General features: G+C 37.6%; 2 protein-coding genes and 1 non-coding gene across 4 annotated transcripts; 2 read left to right on the top strand and 1 right to left on the bottom strand.

The window, feature by feature from the left end:
• Positions 1–2321: 2321 nt before the first annotated feature.
• Positions 2322–5314, bottom strand: LOC137733587 (uncharacterized). Its single transcript, XM_068472722.2, has 2 exons — positions 3412–5314; positions 2322–3227 (listed from the first exon to the last, which is right to left on the bottom strand). Exons 1-2 carry the CDS (start codon positions 5312–5314, stop codon positions 3079–3081), a joined length of 2052 nt encoding a protein of 683 aa, XP_068328823.2. The 3' UTR covers positions 2322–3078.
• Positions 5315–11095: 5781 nt separating this feature from the next.
• On the top strand, positions 11096–15627 carry LOC137735224 (tubulin gamma-1 chain). Of its 2 annotated transcripts, none has more exons than XM_068474633.2 (12): positions 11096–11360; positions 12059–12259; positions 12401–12512; positions 12896–13296; positions 13547–13600; positions 13674–13778; positions 14084–14158; positions 14255–14299; positions 14447–14575; positions 14828–14932; positions 15011–15088; positions 15276–15627. In XM_068474633.2, the coding sequence occupies exons 1-11, from the start codon at positions 11232–11234 to the stop codon at positions 15077–15079; spliced, it is 1425 nt and encodes a 474-aa protein (XP_068330734.1). In that variant the 5' UTR covers positions 11096–11231; the 3' UTR covers positions 15080–15088; positions 15276–15627. The 2 variants fall into 2 exon arrangements, with proteins under 2 accessions (XP_068330734.1, XP_088552583.1); XM_088696457.1 differs by having other exon boundaries at positions 11159–11360; positions 12059–12281.
• Positions 15628–15921: 294 nt separating this feature from the next.
• On the top strand, positions 15922–16023 carry LOC137735795 (U6 spliceosomal RNA). Its single transcript, XR_011068701.2, has one exon. It is a non-coding gene; the product is annotated as a U6 spliceosomal RNA (small nuclear RNA).
• The last annotated feature ends 2097 nt before the right edge of the window (positions 16024–18120 follow it).

Here is an 18120-nt window from a genome sequence, read left to right as displayed (position 1 = left end):
GCAAAACCTTATTGACTTGGCGTATGCAGGTCTTGTTATATAGCAATAGAGGAGAAATCTGTAGTACCCCTCCACAGAAAACTTCTTCAATCTTTGACTTGAGCTAATCACAGTGGCATCAATTAGTCAGAGTTCCTTTAATTAAATCATTTTGAAACCCTGAACTCCACTATTAACGTAGTACTTTGTATACCTAGAACTTTCATCAGGATATTTAAGTCAAAAAAAATAATTTTTGTAGCTACACCTTATTAAATAATAACTTTCTTATAATAATAAAATTGGTTTAGTTTCAACATTATAACTATAAAGAAGTTTTACAGTAAGTGGAAATGGTTGATCTTTTAAAAGTTAAAACCCAAGTTGCTAAGAGGGATTTAATTTGAAATATATGAGAGAAAGGGACCATAAGTAATAACGAAAATCTAAAGCCCACAAAATGTGTATAATAATATAGAAGGTGGTATTTTCGCTCTCCTTTTTTTATTATAGAGATAAAGTGTTTTAACAAAACACGATAAGATAGTACATGAAAAATATAATGAATAGCTAAAAAACCATTCAAAGCTAAACATGAAAATCAAGAACAAAAGCATAATTTTAATTAAAAGACTCATAGCTGCAAAATAATCACACGGTACAAAAATAAAATAAAAATAAAACACATTTCTTAAAAAAAAGAATAACTTGAAAAGTTAATGCACGCATCTTCTGCACATGCCTTTAACAACTCAAAATGGGATCTTGTGTATCACATGTCAACCTCTCCTTAGAAAACCACGATATCTTCAACTCTCCTAAAGCTAATCTAGGTGGTACTCTTACTCATCGTTAGTATTTTTGCACTTCATACTTCTAAAGAAAGCGTCACCACAAGTGCAATGTTAACATGTCGGCATTGCGATACAAGTTCACGCAAATTATAACATGAGACCACTTTAGAATATATATATTTTTATATTCGACATTTTTCTGTTTTCTCTATGTTTAGGCTCCATGTAATGCAATTATTACTCTTTTTAAAATTTTCAGTCGTCATAGTGCCTGCGCCAATTTTAAACATTAATGGATATGGGCGGCCCAACCAATTTGCTAAGTGTCATCATAACCATGAACATGTTGAGGTTCATCGATTACAAAAGCGGCTCACGTAAAGGTGTGGGCTGGGTATGAATTTGTTGATGTATTGTCGTCTACTAAAAAAGCCCAGGTTTCTTACAGTCGTTAATACTAACATGTTGATAGTTGGTTTGCTTTATACATGTCGATGTTGATTTATCTTTTGCTAACAATGAATCCGAGTAACTTACTTGACAAAAGCAACAAATCCCTCCTAGCTTTCTTTTTTCAGATGAAGACAAATACTGAATTTCCATAATCTAATTATAATCGTTCCACTCTATGTGCTTTTCCCTATTTAGGTTTATAGTTATCACAGAAGTCTACCGATGCCCATCACTTCACACAAATTTGGATCAATCGATCCTGTTTCTGGAAGTGAGGTTGGCGATTACAGCGGGCAGTTTGTCTCGAGTGTCTGTTGGAGAAGAAAGTCTAACATAGTTGTTGCTGCCAACTCAAGTGGAACTTTGAAATTATTGCAGATGGTGCGATTGAAAGTTCTCTCCCTTAATCATCTAAAGAATCTGAGTTGTCCCCAAAATTCTTTTATTTGTACGTCTTGTTAGAATCAAAATGTGAACTGGAAACAGCAACTGTCTGTTGAAGATTACACTGTGAACAGGAATTTAATGGAGCCAACCCTTCGCTTCCTGGATGCGTATAGGACTGTAATAAAAGATATCAATTAACTGGCTGATGGCGACAAGTGAACTTCATGAACTTCATGAAGAAAATGATCTACTTGCGGATACCGACATTTTTGTATTTTTCGTTAATGCCAGAGCAGAATGGAAAACAGACATGGTGCAACAGCGATGTTTGAGCTGGTCTGCCTCCAAAACTGGAGGTTGTGAGTGAGTGAGTGAAGATCATTGTATATTAACTAAAAGATTCCTCCGATATACTCCTGGAGCATTCCCTGGAGGGGTTATCAAGAATTTCCCAAGTTATACAGAACCTAATCAACCTATTCAAGAAATTATTAATTGTACAGATGTCTAAATGTTTGGAACTCTAAATTTTAATAGAAACTTATGGGATTTACTGCGATTTCTCATTAGAACTGTACATCTATGCGGGTGAGGCGTGCAGTCTTCCTGTGATTTTAGAGAAGTTACGGTTTAATTTGTTGTAATTTCTTCTTGGAACTGTACAATGTATGTGTCTGAACCTCCGTGGTATGTGTTTACCCATGTCGCTGAACCTGATGCTTATGGTAAAAATTCTAAATCTTTACAATTTATCCAAGCATTGCAGGAACTATTTATGCAGAAGAAAAACATAAATTGTAAATTTAGTTCATTATTTACATGGCTTGGTAAAAGTTGTGCCACTTCTGAATGCTTTGCAAAGATATATACAAACTCTTCTTCTGCCCCCGGCTGAAATGATTTCCGATTGTCTTTTGGTAATATCTTGTCAGAGATCATCACTGTTGAAGTCTTGCCTGCATTATGCTCGACAGTGCCTTGCATAGATCGTTCCTCTACAGTGCAAACCTTCAAGCTATCATGATCGAAACGTTTTGCCACATTTTTATATGTTATGTACAAAAGGTAAGCTCTATATGACTCAAACTTGTAAGTTTGTAGCCGACTGTTTTTAAAGATACTGCAAAAGGATCTCCGCGTTTCTGCCCATTCTTGGTATATCTTGTTCTGACTGACATGAAATCCCAATGCTCTTGCAACTCTTGCCCCTCACTTTCGGGACTTCAAACAATTTCTTTGTCCTCCGTCTCTCTCCTGGCATAGAGTTTTTTATGTACATTTGAGTCTGTCAACAGACATTTTTGTCCTTGGAACTTTTTAAACTGTGTTCTTGAACATAATTTACTTCTCGGAGCAAGCTAAACTGTTCCTATCTTGAACCGTGCTTCTCTGATGTTCGTCTGAGCAATCCACAGACTGAAAGTTGGATGGAAGATTCGATAATATGTTGATACAATATATGACTCTAGGAGAGCTCAGAATCTGAGACATGTCCGGATTTAGTTCTCCGAATTCTTGGACTCATTGCCATCAGCTGGCTTTCTGAACCCAATCTCAGACTAACACTGCGGCAAGGGGTCATCTGTGGAGGTCTGGAACGTCCTCTTGGTGTTCCTGTGTAACCGAAAGAATGATTGCATCAGTGCACAGTTGCGTAAAAGAATTAATTCTGTTTTCTGATTGACACAGCATCTTATTAAAACAATGTCTGAAAATTGCACTACTCCAACAAGTTTTAAAGTTTAAATTTGTGTATAAAATATAATGAGGCATAAATGAGTTGTATGATTACGGCAACCTGGTAGTCTGTTGGATTTCACATCCGACGATTTCTTCAAGAATGGAAGTTTCTTTTTCACACTATCAGGCGAAGATAAACTCTTCCCTTCAGGTGTTGTTGAGAACGGATCATCTGCAGGGACCACAATTTCATCGCCACAGATTGAAGCTCCGTCACTTCCGGATTCTGAAGTATCCTTCAGGCTTGAAGACGTTCTTTCTCTCTCTGCGATCCTGTAAACGAACATTTGGAATGGGATTTGTGATATTGGTGATGGTTCAGAACTCCCCCAAGAAGGAATCTTTCTCAGAAGCCCAGACTCAATCTCACAGTAATCTACCATAGGAACAGGCGGGTCTAGCTGGCTGTTGTAATCAGGATTCATCGCAAGGAACCGTTTAATGTAGCGAAGAATCCTACAAATGGATGAGAAACTTGGCCGTTGATTTGGGTCACTATGCCAGCATTTCTTTGTGAGGTTGGTCACATATCTCAGAGAATAGAACGGAAACAGCGGCCTCTCCCCCGCCCTTATGTTTCGGCTCATCTTGTCCCCTTGAAGATGACTATCCTCAAAAGGGACTTTCCCTGTCAGGAGTTCAAAGCAAACCATTCCAAAGCTATACACATCGGACTTTTCTGCGTACTTTTTCTCAGTACTTTTTCCTTGTTCTTGCTCTTCCAGAACTTCCGGCGCATACCAGATGAAATACAGGCTTCCACTCTGATTTGAAGGGTTTTTGTGGTTGGAGATATTGACAGAAGCTAAACCAAAACCTGAAACCTTGGCTTGCAAGTAACCTTCTGTGGAGATGCCTCTTGGTTTAACAAGTATGTTAGAAGGATCCAAATCTCCGTGGTAGATTTTTTTTGAGTGGAGATATTCCATTCCTCTTGCAATTTGAAGCATCAGATCAATAGCAACAGGAAGAGAAAATGGAAGACGTTTTCGGGGGCCACAGATCTCTTTGATGTAGCTGCAGAGGTCTCTACTCATCAGTTCCATTATGAGAAAACACTCTTTCTTTTCTTCATCCGTAAAGCCACAAGGGAAGAGCACAATGTTCGGGTGGGAAAGTGATAACAACAAAGAAATCTCCGGCAACAAGGGTTCAATTTCCCCAAAGAAATGTCTTGAGGCAAAGGTTTCACCCAACCATACGATCTCCTTGTACTGACTTCCAGCCCCAAGGCGCCGCCTCACCTGGTAGTCCTTAGATCCCACCAGAACTGAACTAGGTAAGAGCTTCCTTTTCAAATTCTGCGACTCTGATCCGTCTGCGCTTTTGAAAAGATCTATGAGTCGTTTCCCATACTTTGTTGAACCCGAAAGTTTCTTTCCGCTGATTTTATGCAGAAGGGTCCATCTATCTTCATTTCCTGCTGATTCAAACCTATTGCAAAAGTCTTGAGTAATCAAATACTGTTTCCCAAATCTCCACTTGAAAAGTTTCCAATCTCTGTAGTCTTGTTTGTACTTGTCTGCGAACATGGTTTTCTTCCTCTGTATTTCATCCTGATCCAACCCCGATATTTCTCCAGCAATGTCGATTGCTTCGATGACGATCGGCATGCAGGCAAGTAGGTTGTGGATGTGAAACTCGACGCAATCGGAATTCTGATAGAGTGTGATGGCCTTAGCCCACCAGTCCTTGGTATCCAAGCATTGTCGAATGTAGGCTTCTGCATCTTTGAATATCCTGTGGAGCTCCCTCAGAGGCTGCTCGAGAACCCTCCATTTCATGTGCTTCTCATCAAACCGAAGATTATGTCTCATCTCCTCCGCTATTGATTCATATGCTGAGCTGAAGATATCGAGCAGCAAAAAGCACTGCCGCTGATTGATTTGGATGTTGTCTTGGAACACCATTAAAGCCTTTAAGCTGCCTACATCCTCCCCAATCCTTCGGAATTGCTCCATTTCAGGACTCGACCGCGAAGATCTTGAAATGAAACCAAATTTGTTAACACAGAAAGAAGAGAACGAAAACAATGACAATGAGGTTCCGAGTGACTAACCAGGGAAGCAATAATGAAAAGGAAAATGTGAACCCCCTGGCATGCAAATGGATTTTCTTGCAGCGCAAGCAACCCGAAAAATGTGGCTTCTTCAAGAACAAAACTGCGAATAAGGATGTCGAAGACGATGAGGGTTTCTGCTAAATCTTCTCGATGAAACAGCAGAATCAAACATACCCATATAGGTTTTCTCAGCAACCAATCGAATTGAAAGCTGGGTACATCCCAACTTGAATTATTCCTCCAGACAAATCCGGCTTGTAGTTAAAAGCGTACAAAGCACGTGGAATATAGTTAAAACCACTCAAAAAAGGGGTTAAAAATAGTACCCCAGAGAGAAAACTTGAATCGAGCAGAGCAAAGCAGTAAGAAAACAATGGGATTTTCCTGGAAAATATTGGATTTGGTTAGAAAGTGACGAATTTTGGGAACACTAACCAACATTGTGTTGGTTGATGACACTAGTTTTGTTTGTGCGCAGTTGTCCTTCCAAGTGTTCCCGCCAGCTTCGATGTCGCCTTTTGCTCAATTTAGGAAGTCCGTTAACCGTTCTAACTGAATTCCTTTTTAAATAAAATAAAATAAAATAAGGGTTGGTTTCAAATTGGTCTAACATTTTTTTTTTTTTAACGAACGATATTATCAACAACTAACGGGAATGGGTGGGATTAGCCTCACAATGGGTTAGCAATAATGTGGTTCAAATTCGCCACTTGGTCTAACCTTTTAAAACATTTCAAATAACAACTTTTTTTTTTTAACGACAAATAACTACTTATATAAATGGAATCAGTTAGGTTCACTAGCGTTTACCAATGATATGGACAAATATTAAAGCGTGTTTTAACTCTCAAGTCATTTATGGAGCTTTAAATTTCCAAATCGATGCATTTTAGCTAATCAAATTTACAGTTTAACTTGGCTAAAATTGGTCAATTTAAGGGACTAGATCTTAAGACAGCAATTAGTGAAAGCCAATTTGGTCATTGGAAATGAAAATCGATAGAAGTAGTCATTGAGTTTGTCCACTGTAAATCATTTTAGTATTTTCATGAAAAAATATCCATGTTAAATTGTCACGTGAACAACCCCATGACCCCCTTTTAAGGGTATTTTGTCTAATGAACTCTTCTAGTTAACGAGGATATTAACAGACTTTTCATGGAAGGTCCAAAATGATTTTCGGTGGACAAACTCAGAGACTACTTCTATCGATTTTCATTGTAAGAACTAAAGTGTGTAGTTATGCCAACCTCATGGATTATTTTGGCTAAAAAGCCAACCAATTTTAGTATTTGTCCACCTCATCGTGTAATTCTAGTATCATCATCATTTAATGTTGGTAAAGTCCCCAGTGACCAAACAGATATCTAATTTTTAAAATGTTAGGTAGTTATTTGGAATACTCTAAAAGGTTCAGACTGATTTGGAATCCCCCCAAAAAGGTCGGGTAGTTTTCCATACTTTTTTTTAGTACATACAATATTATCTTATTGACACCCCCCGACCAAAATCAAGGCGTGTTGGCCGTCACGTGAAGGTGACGTAGCCATGTGCACAGTGCGGAAATGATATTGATAAAAAGAAATGCGAGGAACTAAGAACCAAGCTAACTAATTTACACTAAGCAAATATAAGTGCTACACTCGATATTTAAGTGTGATACACCATAATCAGAGCATAGGTAGCCTAAGTGCAGTCCAGCAGGACAAATACTAATTATACAATACCAGAGGTGATCCTACATTAGTGATAATTTGTCAGAACCGCCGTCAATTCCTCCTAAGCCACCAACAAGCACTCCTACCTAAAACCGGGAGGGGCGCAAAACAGAAAATGTGTGTGGGCAAAAACAAAGCTTTTCAAAACCATTTCAATTATCAAAGGTAGTAACCCCTTGCCGTAAAACCTATATAATTTCCCAGAAATTAGAATACATATCTATATCACAACCATGTTCAAATAGCAAAATCCACAGGTATACCATGCCAAAAATCTCAGCATAACGAATTAGGTAAACCAGGTGAAGTAAGTCAATGTCAAGTAACATATCAGCTGAAGTCACCTAACATGACCTGTATGGCTAAATCTATAGCTCATACATCCAGTCGGAGTCACCTAATGTGACTTGTACGGCTCAACCAGGAGCTTAACAAGTATGCCTGCACACGAGTTGAAACCTCCTAAAGTGGTCTGTACGACATGACTGGGTGTAAATAAATACGTTCAAGTGCTACGATCACGTGAAGACTGTGCAAATGATTGCGGGTCACCTACGAGCCAGAACCACCTATAGTGGTCTGTACGACAGGATTGTGCACCTAACTTGGATCCAAGGTAAGCGTATGGTGGGGGGGTGAACATCACGTAAATGACTGTGCCTTGACCACGAGCGGGAGCACTAACACCGAGGTGTAGGTTAGGAGCTATAGATACATCTCAGCATAATCATGCAACTCACATCCACAATCTATAAACTCACCTGGAACTTACCAGAGTGTCTGCAGCGTCAAACATAAATATGTGCAACTACTAAATGCATATTCTAAATATAAAACATTTGGCATGGCATTTTAAAACACAAGTCCTTTTAAACACGTTTTCTAGGAAAAATACCAAGCATATATATATATATATATATATATATATATATATGTACTGAAAACCAAAAGCCCACTCACTGATATGTGGAAGGGTCGTAACCCCCGAGTCTCGCTTGACTGCGCTCGTCCTCTGGAAAAGTCTCACCTATATGCGAAACAACTATTTTAACATTATTTTTAAGCACATATACAAAACTAGGTAATAACTTCTTATACGTTGCTCAATTGGGGCATTTGAATATACCATCGTGGCCTACTCAACCCCACGAACATCCCCATATTTTTAGTAAAAATTTCTAAGTTCCCACGCGCCCTAAGTTAGGGAATATTCCGTTAAATAACAACATCTTCCGTCTAAAAACTAACAGTGTTACCTTACGCCTTTAGCATATTCCGTCAAAGTTGATGGAATATTCTCCTTCGTCTCCAATGGTTCGTCGGATTCCAGGGCTGGTAGCCGCTACACTCGCCGATTTCTGGAAAAACTTCAAACTTCAATAACTTACTCAATTCTCAACCAAAATTCATAAAATTGGTACCAATGTGAAGCTCAGAACAAAAAGAACATATCCTTACCACTTTTAGGTCCTAAAACCAACGGAATTTGCCCGGAAAAATCTTGATAGTCCAGCCACCCCTGCAACTTGACAAATTCGAGTGTCCCGACGTCCAAAACCTTCCAAAATTCTTCTATGAGCTTCGCAAAGAAGTTTTAAGACTCCCTAGGACCCTAAAACTCAACGAAACATCGGTGATCACGACGGAGTAATAGCGCACCTCGTCGAAGCTCCCTGGTTCTCGAGTTTTTGAAGTCCTCATGTCTAACCAAAGCTATAGTTCGACTCCTGAGCTTGAAAGAAGCACGAGATAAGATCCACAACCTCGATCTATGAGTGATGAAGTGGTTTGAGAGAGTGACCGTACGGGTTGTACGGAAAATGGAAAGAAAATCCAAGAGGGAGAGAGAGAGAGAGAGAGAGGTCAATGGGTGTGTATGTGGTCCAGGGTTGGCCAACCAAACAAAATAAACAAAAAAAAAATCTTAAGTTCTAATTGGGTCCAACTACTTAGGAAGAAAAATGAATTGGTCCACATCCTAAGCTCTTTCATACAACACACTCAACGTTCAAGGGCATAAAAGTCATTTCCACGCTATTAAGGACAAAATATATTATAATTCGGGACAGGTTGTCACACTTATACTAAAGGGTGGAGGAGTGGGTTGAGCCTCAAAATGGGCTAGCCATAATAATTTGGTTCAAATTTGCCTTTGGCAAAAATCAAACCTAAGGCCTCTCATTTACAAGTAAGGTGAAATATCACTAAATCGTAGTACCAAGTGACTTTTGTTCTTAACCCTAAAATAAAATAAATGTTGTTACTTCTAACTGTAAGCTTAACCAATTTTGTTGCTTTGAATTATTGAAGAGTAAAGCCTAGTTGTTGCTCTCGTTCAGAGGCGGATTTGAAAGGACCATCAGAAACAATATTACAGGAGTAATCCTATACTTAACAACTATTTGTACTATCATTTGCCCTATTTCTTCAATAAAGGTAAGGCCCACCATAGCTCAATCGATTTTGATTATTTTCCTATTGTTATCGAAACTCATCATTTACTGAAGTTGAATTTCAGACCTCTCACTTACAAGTGAAAAAAAAAAAAAATAATATCACTAAATCATAGCACTAAGTAACACAAATCAATTATGATTTTGAGTAATAGAAATCTTTTAGCGCTACTTGGCTTTATTCTATTAATATTCATATTCACTTGTAAATAATAAAGTTGATACTATGAGTGTATTTGAAAATACTTTTAAAATGATTCAAAACGCTTTTGAAAGTGCTTGTGGAATCAATATTTAGTAAAAATGCAAGTGACTATTGGAAAAAGCACTTGAAGTACTTTTTGCAAGAAGCAAATGTTTGGAAGTCTTTTTAAAATGACTGAAAGTGTTTTTAGCAAAAATGTTTTTGGATTCTAAAAGCTCTTAAAGTGCTTCTTGCAAGATTCACTGCATTTGTACTTTTTCAAGATTTACCTGCATTTTATTAGGGATTAATTCCAAAAACATTTTCACAAAAAACGTTTTTGGCCATTTTAAAAGAACTTCTAAACGAGCTATGTAACTAGTGTTTCTCCAAAATGCACTTCAAGTGTTTTTCAAACCCAAAAACACTTTTATCAAAATCGCTTTCAGTCATTTTAAAAGAGAACTACTAGACCCACCCCATAACCCTATTTCCCCACCCCACCTTATATTACCACCCCTCAAAAAAGTTAAAAAAAATTAAAACTCTCTTTCTCCACCCACCTATATTCCTAAAATGTCCTTTACATATTCTACTATTTTGTAGAAATTGAAAGAAATAAACTAAAAAAAGCACTCAACCCAACTACCACCCAACCCCTTACAACACAACGCAATTCGACGGCAACCTCTCGATCTTCATTTTTTCAAACAATTCCAAAGCCTCATTCTCAAAGAAAGTGCAGAAATCATTGCATTCCAAGTACACATTTTTTTAACTACCATTTGCTGGAACACGTATCCAGCGCTATCCAAACAACCAATCTTTCTGTAATGATCCACCAACTTAGTCCCAAAAAATGCATTCAATTCAATCTCATTCCAAATAACATGCCTATGAATTTGCTTTCTCCAATAAATAGATCCCAACCCATCCAAATTAGCACAGGAAGAAAGCACACTAACATAAGTAACTTCATTTGGCTTTCACAAGACAACCCAGATGGGGAAAACAATTAGAAAGAAAAAAAAATCAGATGGGGGAAAAAAAAAGAAAAAGGAGGATAATATTGTGAGGGAAAGAGGATGAAAAGGAGCTGAGAGAGCAAAGTAAGAACAGTAAAAATCAAATATTGCACTTTGAACAACTTCTTGTCCTTATTCGTCATTTTGTTAAGAGGTAAACTTGTAAATAAAAATTTTATTAAAATATAGGTGGGAAAATAAGACAAAAGAGTGAGGATATCAGCATTATTTTAAAAACTCAATGTACTCCTACGAAAAAAAAATTTAAAGAAAATAAAAACAGGTTATTTTAGGAATTTCAGTTGACCAAAAAAATTGCCACCGGAACAAAATTAAATTGAAAATGAATTGCCAACGAAAGGCGCGACCGTGAAGTAGCGAACAGTTGATAACACTCTCCTGAGAAACCCTAGTCTTCCCGAGAAAGTGAGGGAAAATGCCGCGAGAGATCATCACGTTGCAGGTGGGACAATGCGGTAACCAGATCGGAATGGAGTTCTGGAAGCAGCTCTGCCTGGAGCACGGCATCAGCAAGGAAGGCATTCTCGAGGACTTTGCCACTCAGGTCCCACTCCCACTCCCACTCCCACTCTCTTACTCTCTTTTCCTCTCTGCGTCTTTCCTACATGTTTGCTTTCCGAGAAAATGCTGGTCTTGGAAAGAAAGAAATGGAATTTTGAAGTTGAGGAAACGAAGCCAAATTTCAATATAAGTGTGATTTTGGTCCGTTATCAGTGATGAAATTAATGAATTCTATGGTTTTGAATGTGTGCAAGCTCTCCAAGAATTGCTAAGAAAATATTGGTGGAAAAAAAAATCAAATTTCTAATTGTTTAGGACAATTGAAGCTCAATTAGGGAGTAAATTTGTTTCCAGATGAAGAATTACTATGAGAATTTGAGTCTAATTGAGATTATATGGTAAGGGTACATGTCCTGACTAAGTCGTATTGATTTCGATCACTACGATAAATATTGGGTGTTGCTATACACACACCCATTTTACTTCCCACACATGCCTTTTTACCACCTAAATGTTGATTAAGAAACGATGGGAAATTGATGGACGTTAATTTTGGACTATTAGACATGACAATTTGGATAGCCATGAGGAATTATGCATTGGCTATGTGAATTGTGATGGTAAGGGTCATTAGGCAGTAGGCACTGTAGAAACTTTATCAACTGCTGGTCAGAAGATACCCTTCGGTCCTGCCTTTGACATTGATATCTGTAATTATATTTTGAAATTGAAATGCCGCAGGGAGGTGACCGGAAGGATGTGTTTTTCTACCAAGCTGATGATCAGCAGTACATACCACGAGCTTTGTTGATTGATCTGGAGCCCAGAGTGATTAATGGGATTCAAAACAGTGAATACAGGAATTTATACAATCATGAAAACATCTTTGTTTCAGAACATGGTGGTGGTGCAGGAAATAATTGGGCCAGTGGATATGATCAGGTTTGTCTGCAGTCAGACTCAGGTGTTTACTTACAATCTCTGCAGTTACTTTCGAGTATCTCTAATAGTAATTTTGTGGTAATAAAGCTTTATGCTTCACTTCCATATAAATGCACTGAAATGGTTGTAAATGCTGATCAGGGAAAGGGTGTCGAAGAGGCTATAATGGACATGATTGATAGAGAAGCAGATGGGAGTGATAGTCTTGAAGGATTTGTTCTGTGCCATTCAATTGCTGGAGGAACAGGCTCAGGTTTCTTTGCATTTTTTAAAACCGTACCCAATGTTTTTATTTTTCTTTCATGGTTTATTTAACATGTTTTCCCAAATTACTTCCTACTTAGAACAATCCTGGGTCATTTGTATTAATTTTAACATTTGATTGTCCTGCCTATTTCAAACGTCATAAAATTTAGGCTGGGGGCTACGTAACACCACCTTCACTTAGTAGGAAAGTGATGAATCATTAATCTAATTAGTTGCTACCCTCAGTATGTCCAAGTCCATTGGGGCAAAATCTTGCTTCAATGACTGTGGCGTGCTTCGCAGTATAACGCTACACTTTCTTGTTCACGACTGCTTAAGTGCTTTATTGCTTGGGAAAATTCTTTAATCCACTCAAAATATACGATGCAGGTATGGGTTCCTATCTGTTGGAGACATTGAATGATAGATACAGCAAAAAACTGGTGCAGACATACAGTGTCTTTCCTAACCAGATGGAAACAAGTGATGTGGTGGTCCAGCCGTATAACTCACTTTTGACGCTTAAGCGACTGACGCTTAATGCAGACTGTGTTGTGGTCCTTGACAACACTGCATTGAACAGAATTGCTGTTGAGCGCCTTCATCTAACAAATCCCACCTTTGCCCAAACAAATTCTTTGGTTTCTACTGTAATGTCTGCCAGTACAACTACTCTGAGGTATCCAGGGTACATGAACAATGACTTGGTTGGTCTGCTTGCGTCTTTAATTCCAACACCAAGATGTCATTTTCTAATGACAGGATATACACCGCTCACAGTTGAGTGCCAGGTAATCGATGACGCATGCTAGTTTATAAATATATATATGTCTCTGTTTGTATTTATGGATTCATCCAAGCACTTGTGTGTGTGAGGGCACATGCTTGAGCAAGTGTCTAAATAGAGGGGGAATTGATAGAGAGAAATGTGGGAGATGATCTGGCATCTCATGTCACAAACTTTAAATCTTTATTTTTAGTTTGTTTTATGCTTCTAAACTAGCAATTTAGCTTTCTAATGCATGTATCTCCTCTTGGCAGGCTAATGTGATTCGCAAAACCACTGTACTTGATGTTATGAGAAGACTTCTGCAGGTTAAAGTCTGACCTTTTTTTTATTTTAAAAAAGCAGAATCAGCAATTCTCTGATGTTGGTCTTTCTTTGCAGACGAAAAACATCATGGTTTCCTCGTATGCTCGAACAAAAGAAGCTAGTCAAGCAAAATACATTTCAATTTTAAACATCATCCAAGGAGAAATGGAACCTACTCAGGTTGTTAAATAACCATATTAATAGTGCGACGTGCAAGGCAATCTTACAGTTTTATATTGATGAAAATAAGCAATACTTATTCAATAATCATATTTTACATTCAGAAAGTTGAATGGAATTGATGTAAAATGATTATCCTATATAACTGCTAGTCTTGGCCCTATTTTCTTAACTTTTAGTATTGTCTTGAAGTATTTTGGAAATGAATTCTTTCTGACCGTTGGATGTTAAGCACCTCGGTTCCTCCTCTAATATTTTCTTCTGCTTTTAAAGTGGTTTATTTGTGCCTGTTTCTCTGCAATCAGGTTCATGAAAGTTTGCAGAGGATACGTGAAAGAAAGCTTGTTAACTTTATTGAATGGGGCCCCGCAAGCATTCAGGTGTTTCTATGAAGTAAAATAAATTAAATGAGATGAATCTAGTTATTTTAAAACTGTCTGGATATCTAATCTTTCACTTCCTTCTTTTCTGTGTAGGTTGCTTTGTCTAGAAAATCTCCATATGTGCAGACTGCCCATAGGGTGGGGATCTAATTCTTATCATAGCTTCTCTCTATTGTCCCATTTTTATATTATCTGATCGACAATTTTGGATCTGGACTCATATGTTTTTATTAAAAGTAATGACCTATTTTTTATAATGGATCTGTTTATGTTTCTTCTTTTTAGGTCAGTGGTCTTATGCTGGCAAGCCATACTAGTATTCGCCACCTCTTCAGTAAGTGTCTGAGCCAGTATTCTTTGTTACGGAAGAAGCAAGCCTTTCTTGACAACTATCGGAAGTTTCCAATGTTTGCTGTAAGTTGCCAGCCCTACAACCGTCAGTTTTACTTCCAGATGTGGTTTGCATATTGACCTGCTTCAGTAATATTGTCATATGCATACTCCATGTAGTCAGCTAATTTGCGAAGAAGCGTGCTTTTTCTTTCGTTCTTTCCTTTTTGTTCGTTGGCATCAATGGTGATAGATGAAAAACCTTTTCTGGAGTTCCAACTTTATGGAATATCTGTAATATTTGGGTCTCATAACCATGACATGAAACGTGGACAGGACAATGATCTTTCGGAGTTTGACGAATCAAGAGAAATACTTGAGAGTTTGGTTGATGAATATAAGGCCTGTGAGTCCCCAGATTACATCAAATGGGGAATGGAGGTAATTTTCAGGATTTACTAACTTTACCCCTACCTCATTTGCTTTTTAATTTAACCAGCGAATGATTTTCTTTTCCAGGATCCAGACCAAGTTCTTACAGGAGAGGGCAATGCATCAGGAACAGTCGACCTGAAATTGGCAGCATGAACAAATCAGGTAAGCTACAACTAACTGGTCTAGTGAGTAAACTCATCTGATGATTTGAGAATAATGTCACGTGTGATCTTTCGGATTATTGAGTTTTGAGTCCGTCATTTATTCGCCACATCTCTGTCTTTTACTTTCTATTCAAATGAACTAAAAGCTGCCTTTAATATTCGCGTATCTTCATCCGATTACACAGGATTGAAATAGACTGTTGCAGTTGAAGTGCGGGTGCCAGAAAGTACATTTGGAGGGAGCATTGTACAGTATGGATTACATTTTGTGTCTGGAGTGAATTGGTTTGTAAAACTATAATGTATTATTTTTGTGGTTGTTTCGTTTTTGCTTGGTCTGCCTGATGTTGGAAATCTAGGTCACCAATTTTGTAGCTGTATTACTAGATTACTCTCTTCCATAATTTCTACCGTTCTCAAGCCGAAACCACCGTCTGCTTGGAGTACAGTTCCATTGACCATTGTATAGCCTTGTAAGAGGAGAAAATCTGTCATATTACCGATCTTGTATAATAACGAGTCTGTTGCTCTTATCAAGTGATTGAGTTGCGTGATAAGAGAGATACATCATAGCGCTTCAGTTGTGAGTCTTGGGCTAATTAAGATTTAAGTAGTTTTTCGAAAGCTCAAACTTTGTGAGATGAAGATGTTTTTGTGTGTGTGTAGATTTTTATTTATTTTTTATTTTTTATGTTTTGATTTTTTTTATTAGGTCAGATGTACTCAAGAACGCGAGTGAGTGAGTCAATGTGAGAGAGTTGGGCTCGGCCTGACAATAAAAAGAATGAACCAAACTCAGCTTGACGGACTAAGAAAATACACAAGTCCAACGTTGTAGAGTAGAACATTTGATAATATTATATCAATACAGAGAAGATTAGAATGGCCCATCTGCAAGGATGACACATAAACTGAGAAGTAATCTAATTTTTTTTGTCTTTTTTCTGTGCGATTCCTAAGCTTTGAAATTGATACGGCATTGTTGGAGTCAATTTTTTGGAAGTAAAATTTTTAGTAAGAATGATGAAGAACGTACATAGAATAGGCATGCCAAATGTAATAAGGTCAGAGATGCTAAAAAATACCATAACATCACAATTACAAACTCAACATGAATACAAGTTCGAAGTACAATTATGCTAGAGTAGAAATACAAATATAAAACAACTTTGAGGTACAATTTGAATCACTCTTAAAGTGGTATTCGAGATAGTCTACCGAATATTTGCATTTGGTTTTGTAATTTTTCCAAATTAGTCGTACTATTGTACTATAATATGCAGTTAGGATTCCCAAAGAAGTGTCTTCGTAAGCTGAATTCTTTTGTTATAATTTATAACTTAGAAAGAAGAGTTATTTCCCCAATTAAGTTTGCTAAAGAATCATGTACAAATAACTTTTACGATAGAACCACAAAGTTAGAAATCTCGGGAATAGCAAGATCGACAATATTTATTTAAAAATGCAAAACTCCTAGAATATCAAAAGAAAAAACATCATCAAATTCTAGTTTCACCCTAGAAGACCAAACATAAATTGAAATTTCAAAAATTTCACATCATGCTGCAACCATTAGGGTTCTCTTCGTCAAAGATAGAACTGTAGTGTTGTCGGGGAGGAGGGTGGCCAAATCTACCATGCATCTTTGCCTCTTCTGAACCATATGTCGTCTCACCACCCATCGGACCCGGCAGATGATTATGCATGGTGCCCACAGGTGCCCGTTGCTCCTCTTGGCCCTTGTTTTTTCTCTCTTCAATTTCTTTGCCTTTATTCTTCTCTTCCTTTTTTTCACTGCCTTCATTCTTCTTCGGCTTTTTCTCAATCACAGGCGCTACGTCTTTGTTATCATTGTTGTTGTTACTGGGATTAGGTGTTTTGACGTCGGTAGAGTTTGAACTCCAACCTTTGTCCTCGTGAACTGCTTCTATAAGCTTCGGAATTTTGTTAATCGTTTTAAGCTTCTTGAAGAGTATGGCCGTATCGATGTTGCCCGTCACGATCACTAGTGCGTTTCCTATATCTAGTTGTGGATCAATGGTGGTACGGGTAGCATGCTTGCGGTCGATTTTCTCAAATAATTTGTATATCTGCTTGATACAGCCTGTAGAACAGATATTGACTAGGAGGACACAACGTGGAGGGATCTCCATGACTTGTTGCTTCTTACTCATCTTTCTTTGATTGCGTGAAGGGGAGAGGGAGAGAGAACGCAAGAATGTTTCTTTGTTTCTCGGAGTGTTGAAATCGTTGAGAATATGACTGAAAGCTTTAACCAATACACCCTTTAAATAGTAAACAGAAATCAACGAAACAGGAAGATTATAATTGAACGGGAAACATAATTAAGATCGTAATTACAAATAGAAAAGGGGAATTGACCAATATTAGACTAGGAAAGTGTCTTAAGATGATAACTTAGATTGCAAGCAAGGACAAAAGGGAAACAAGAAACATAGTAATTTGATGTTCTTAGTTAAACTGTATACACCCTTAGATTCTCGAGTCTATTCTCAAGGGGATCTTGACAAATTTTCGAGAAAATTTTCAGATTGGTTTGGTACGCTAACGATTTTCAGTGGTGGCGGCATGGTAATTTGATGTTCTTGCTTTGCAGATCACATACAAATGCTTAGAGAATTAATTACGTCTTTTCGCATCTAGAAAAAGGGCAGGCACTGCTCATTAACGAATCCGTTGCCGAAGAAGAAGTGATTCAGCCACTAAAACCATTTATGAAGATAAAGCAACATGCATCGACCAAATTAAGAAAGGAGATGAGACAACTGAAAATCATTGAACTCAAGAGGAATGTTGTAACATAAATCCTAGTATTAGTGTGATTGTAAATCCTTAGTAGATTTGGTTTACTCTTTACGATAGTGATTATTTCCTATTTTTGTATTTCATGGACAACAAGTTTTTCTCTCTCTCTTTAGTATAAATGAAGGCAAACAGAGAGAAATCAATATCTCTAAAATTGATAGACTTTTCAAAACCAAAATTTCGAATTACTCTAATCTACTTACT

This window comes from Pyrus communis, chromosome 7, assembly GCF_041283825.1.
Source record: "Pyrus communis isolate YQ-2024b chromosome 7, ASM4128382v1, whole genome shotgun sequence".
NCBI lineage: Eukaryota > Viridiplantae > Streptophyta > Magnoliopsida > Rosales > Rosaceae > Pyrus > Pyrus communis.
The sequence above is the reverse complement of the archived record's forward strand: the minus strand, read 5'-3'. Positions and strand labels throughout refer to the sequence as shown.

Coding starts and splice junctions, on each gene's coding strand:
- LOC137735224 (XM_068474633.2), top strand. CDS start 11,232: ATGCCGCGAGAGATCATCACGTTGCAGGTGGGACAATGCGGTAACCAG. Junction 13,297..13,546: donor CGCTCACAGTTGAGTGCCAG/GTAATCGATGAC, acceptor TCCTCTTGGCAG/GCTAATGTGATTCGCAAAAC. Junction 14,300..14,446: donor ATGTGCAGACTGCCCATAGG/GTGGGGATCTAA, acceptor TCTTCTTTTTAG/GTCAGTGGTCTTATGCTGGC.
- LOC137733587 (XM_068472722.2), bottom strand. CDS start 5,314: ATGGAGCAATTCCGAAGGATTGGGGAGGATGTAGGCAGCTTAAAGGCT. Junction 3,228..3,411: donor GAAATCCAACAGACTACCAG/GTTGCCGTAATC, acceptor TCGGTTACACAG/GAACACCAAGAGGACGTTCC.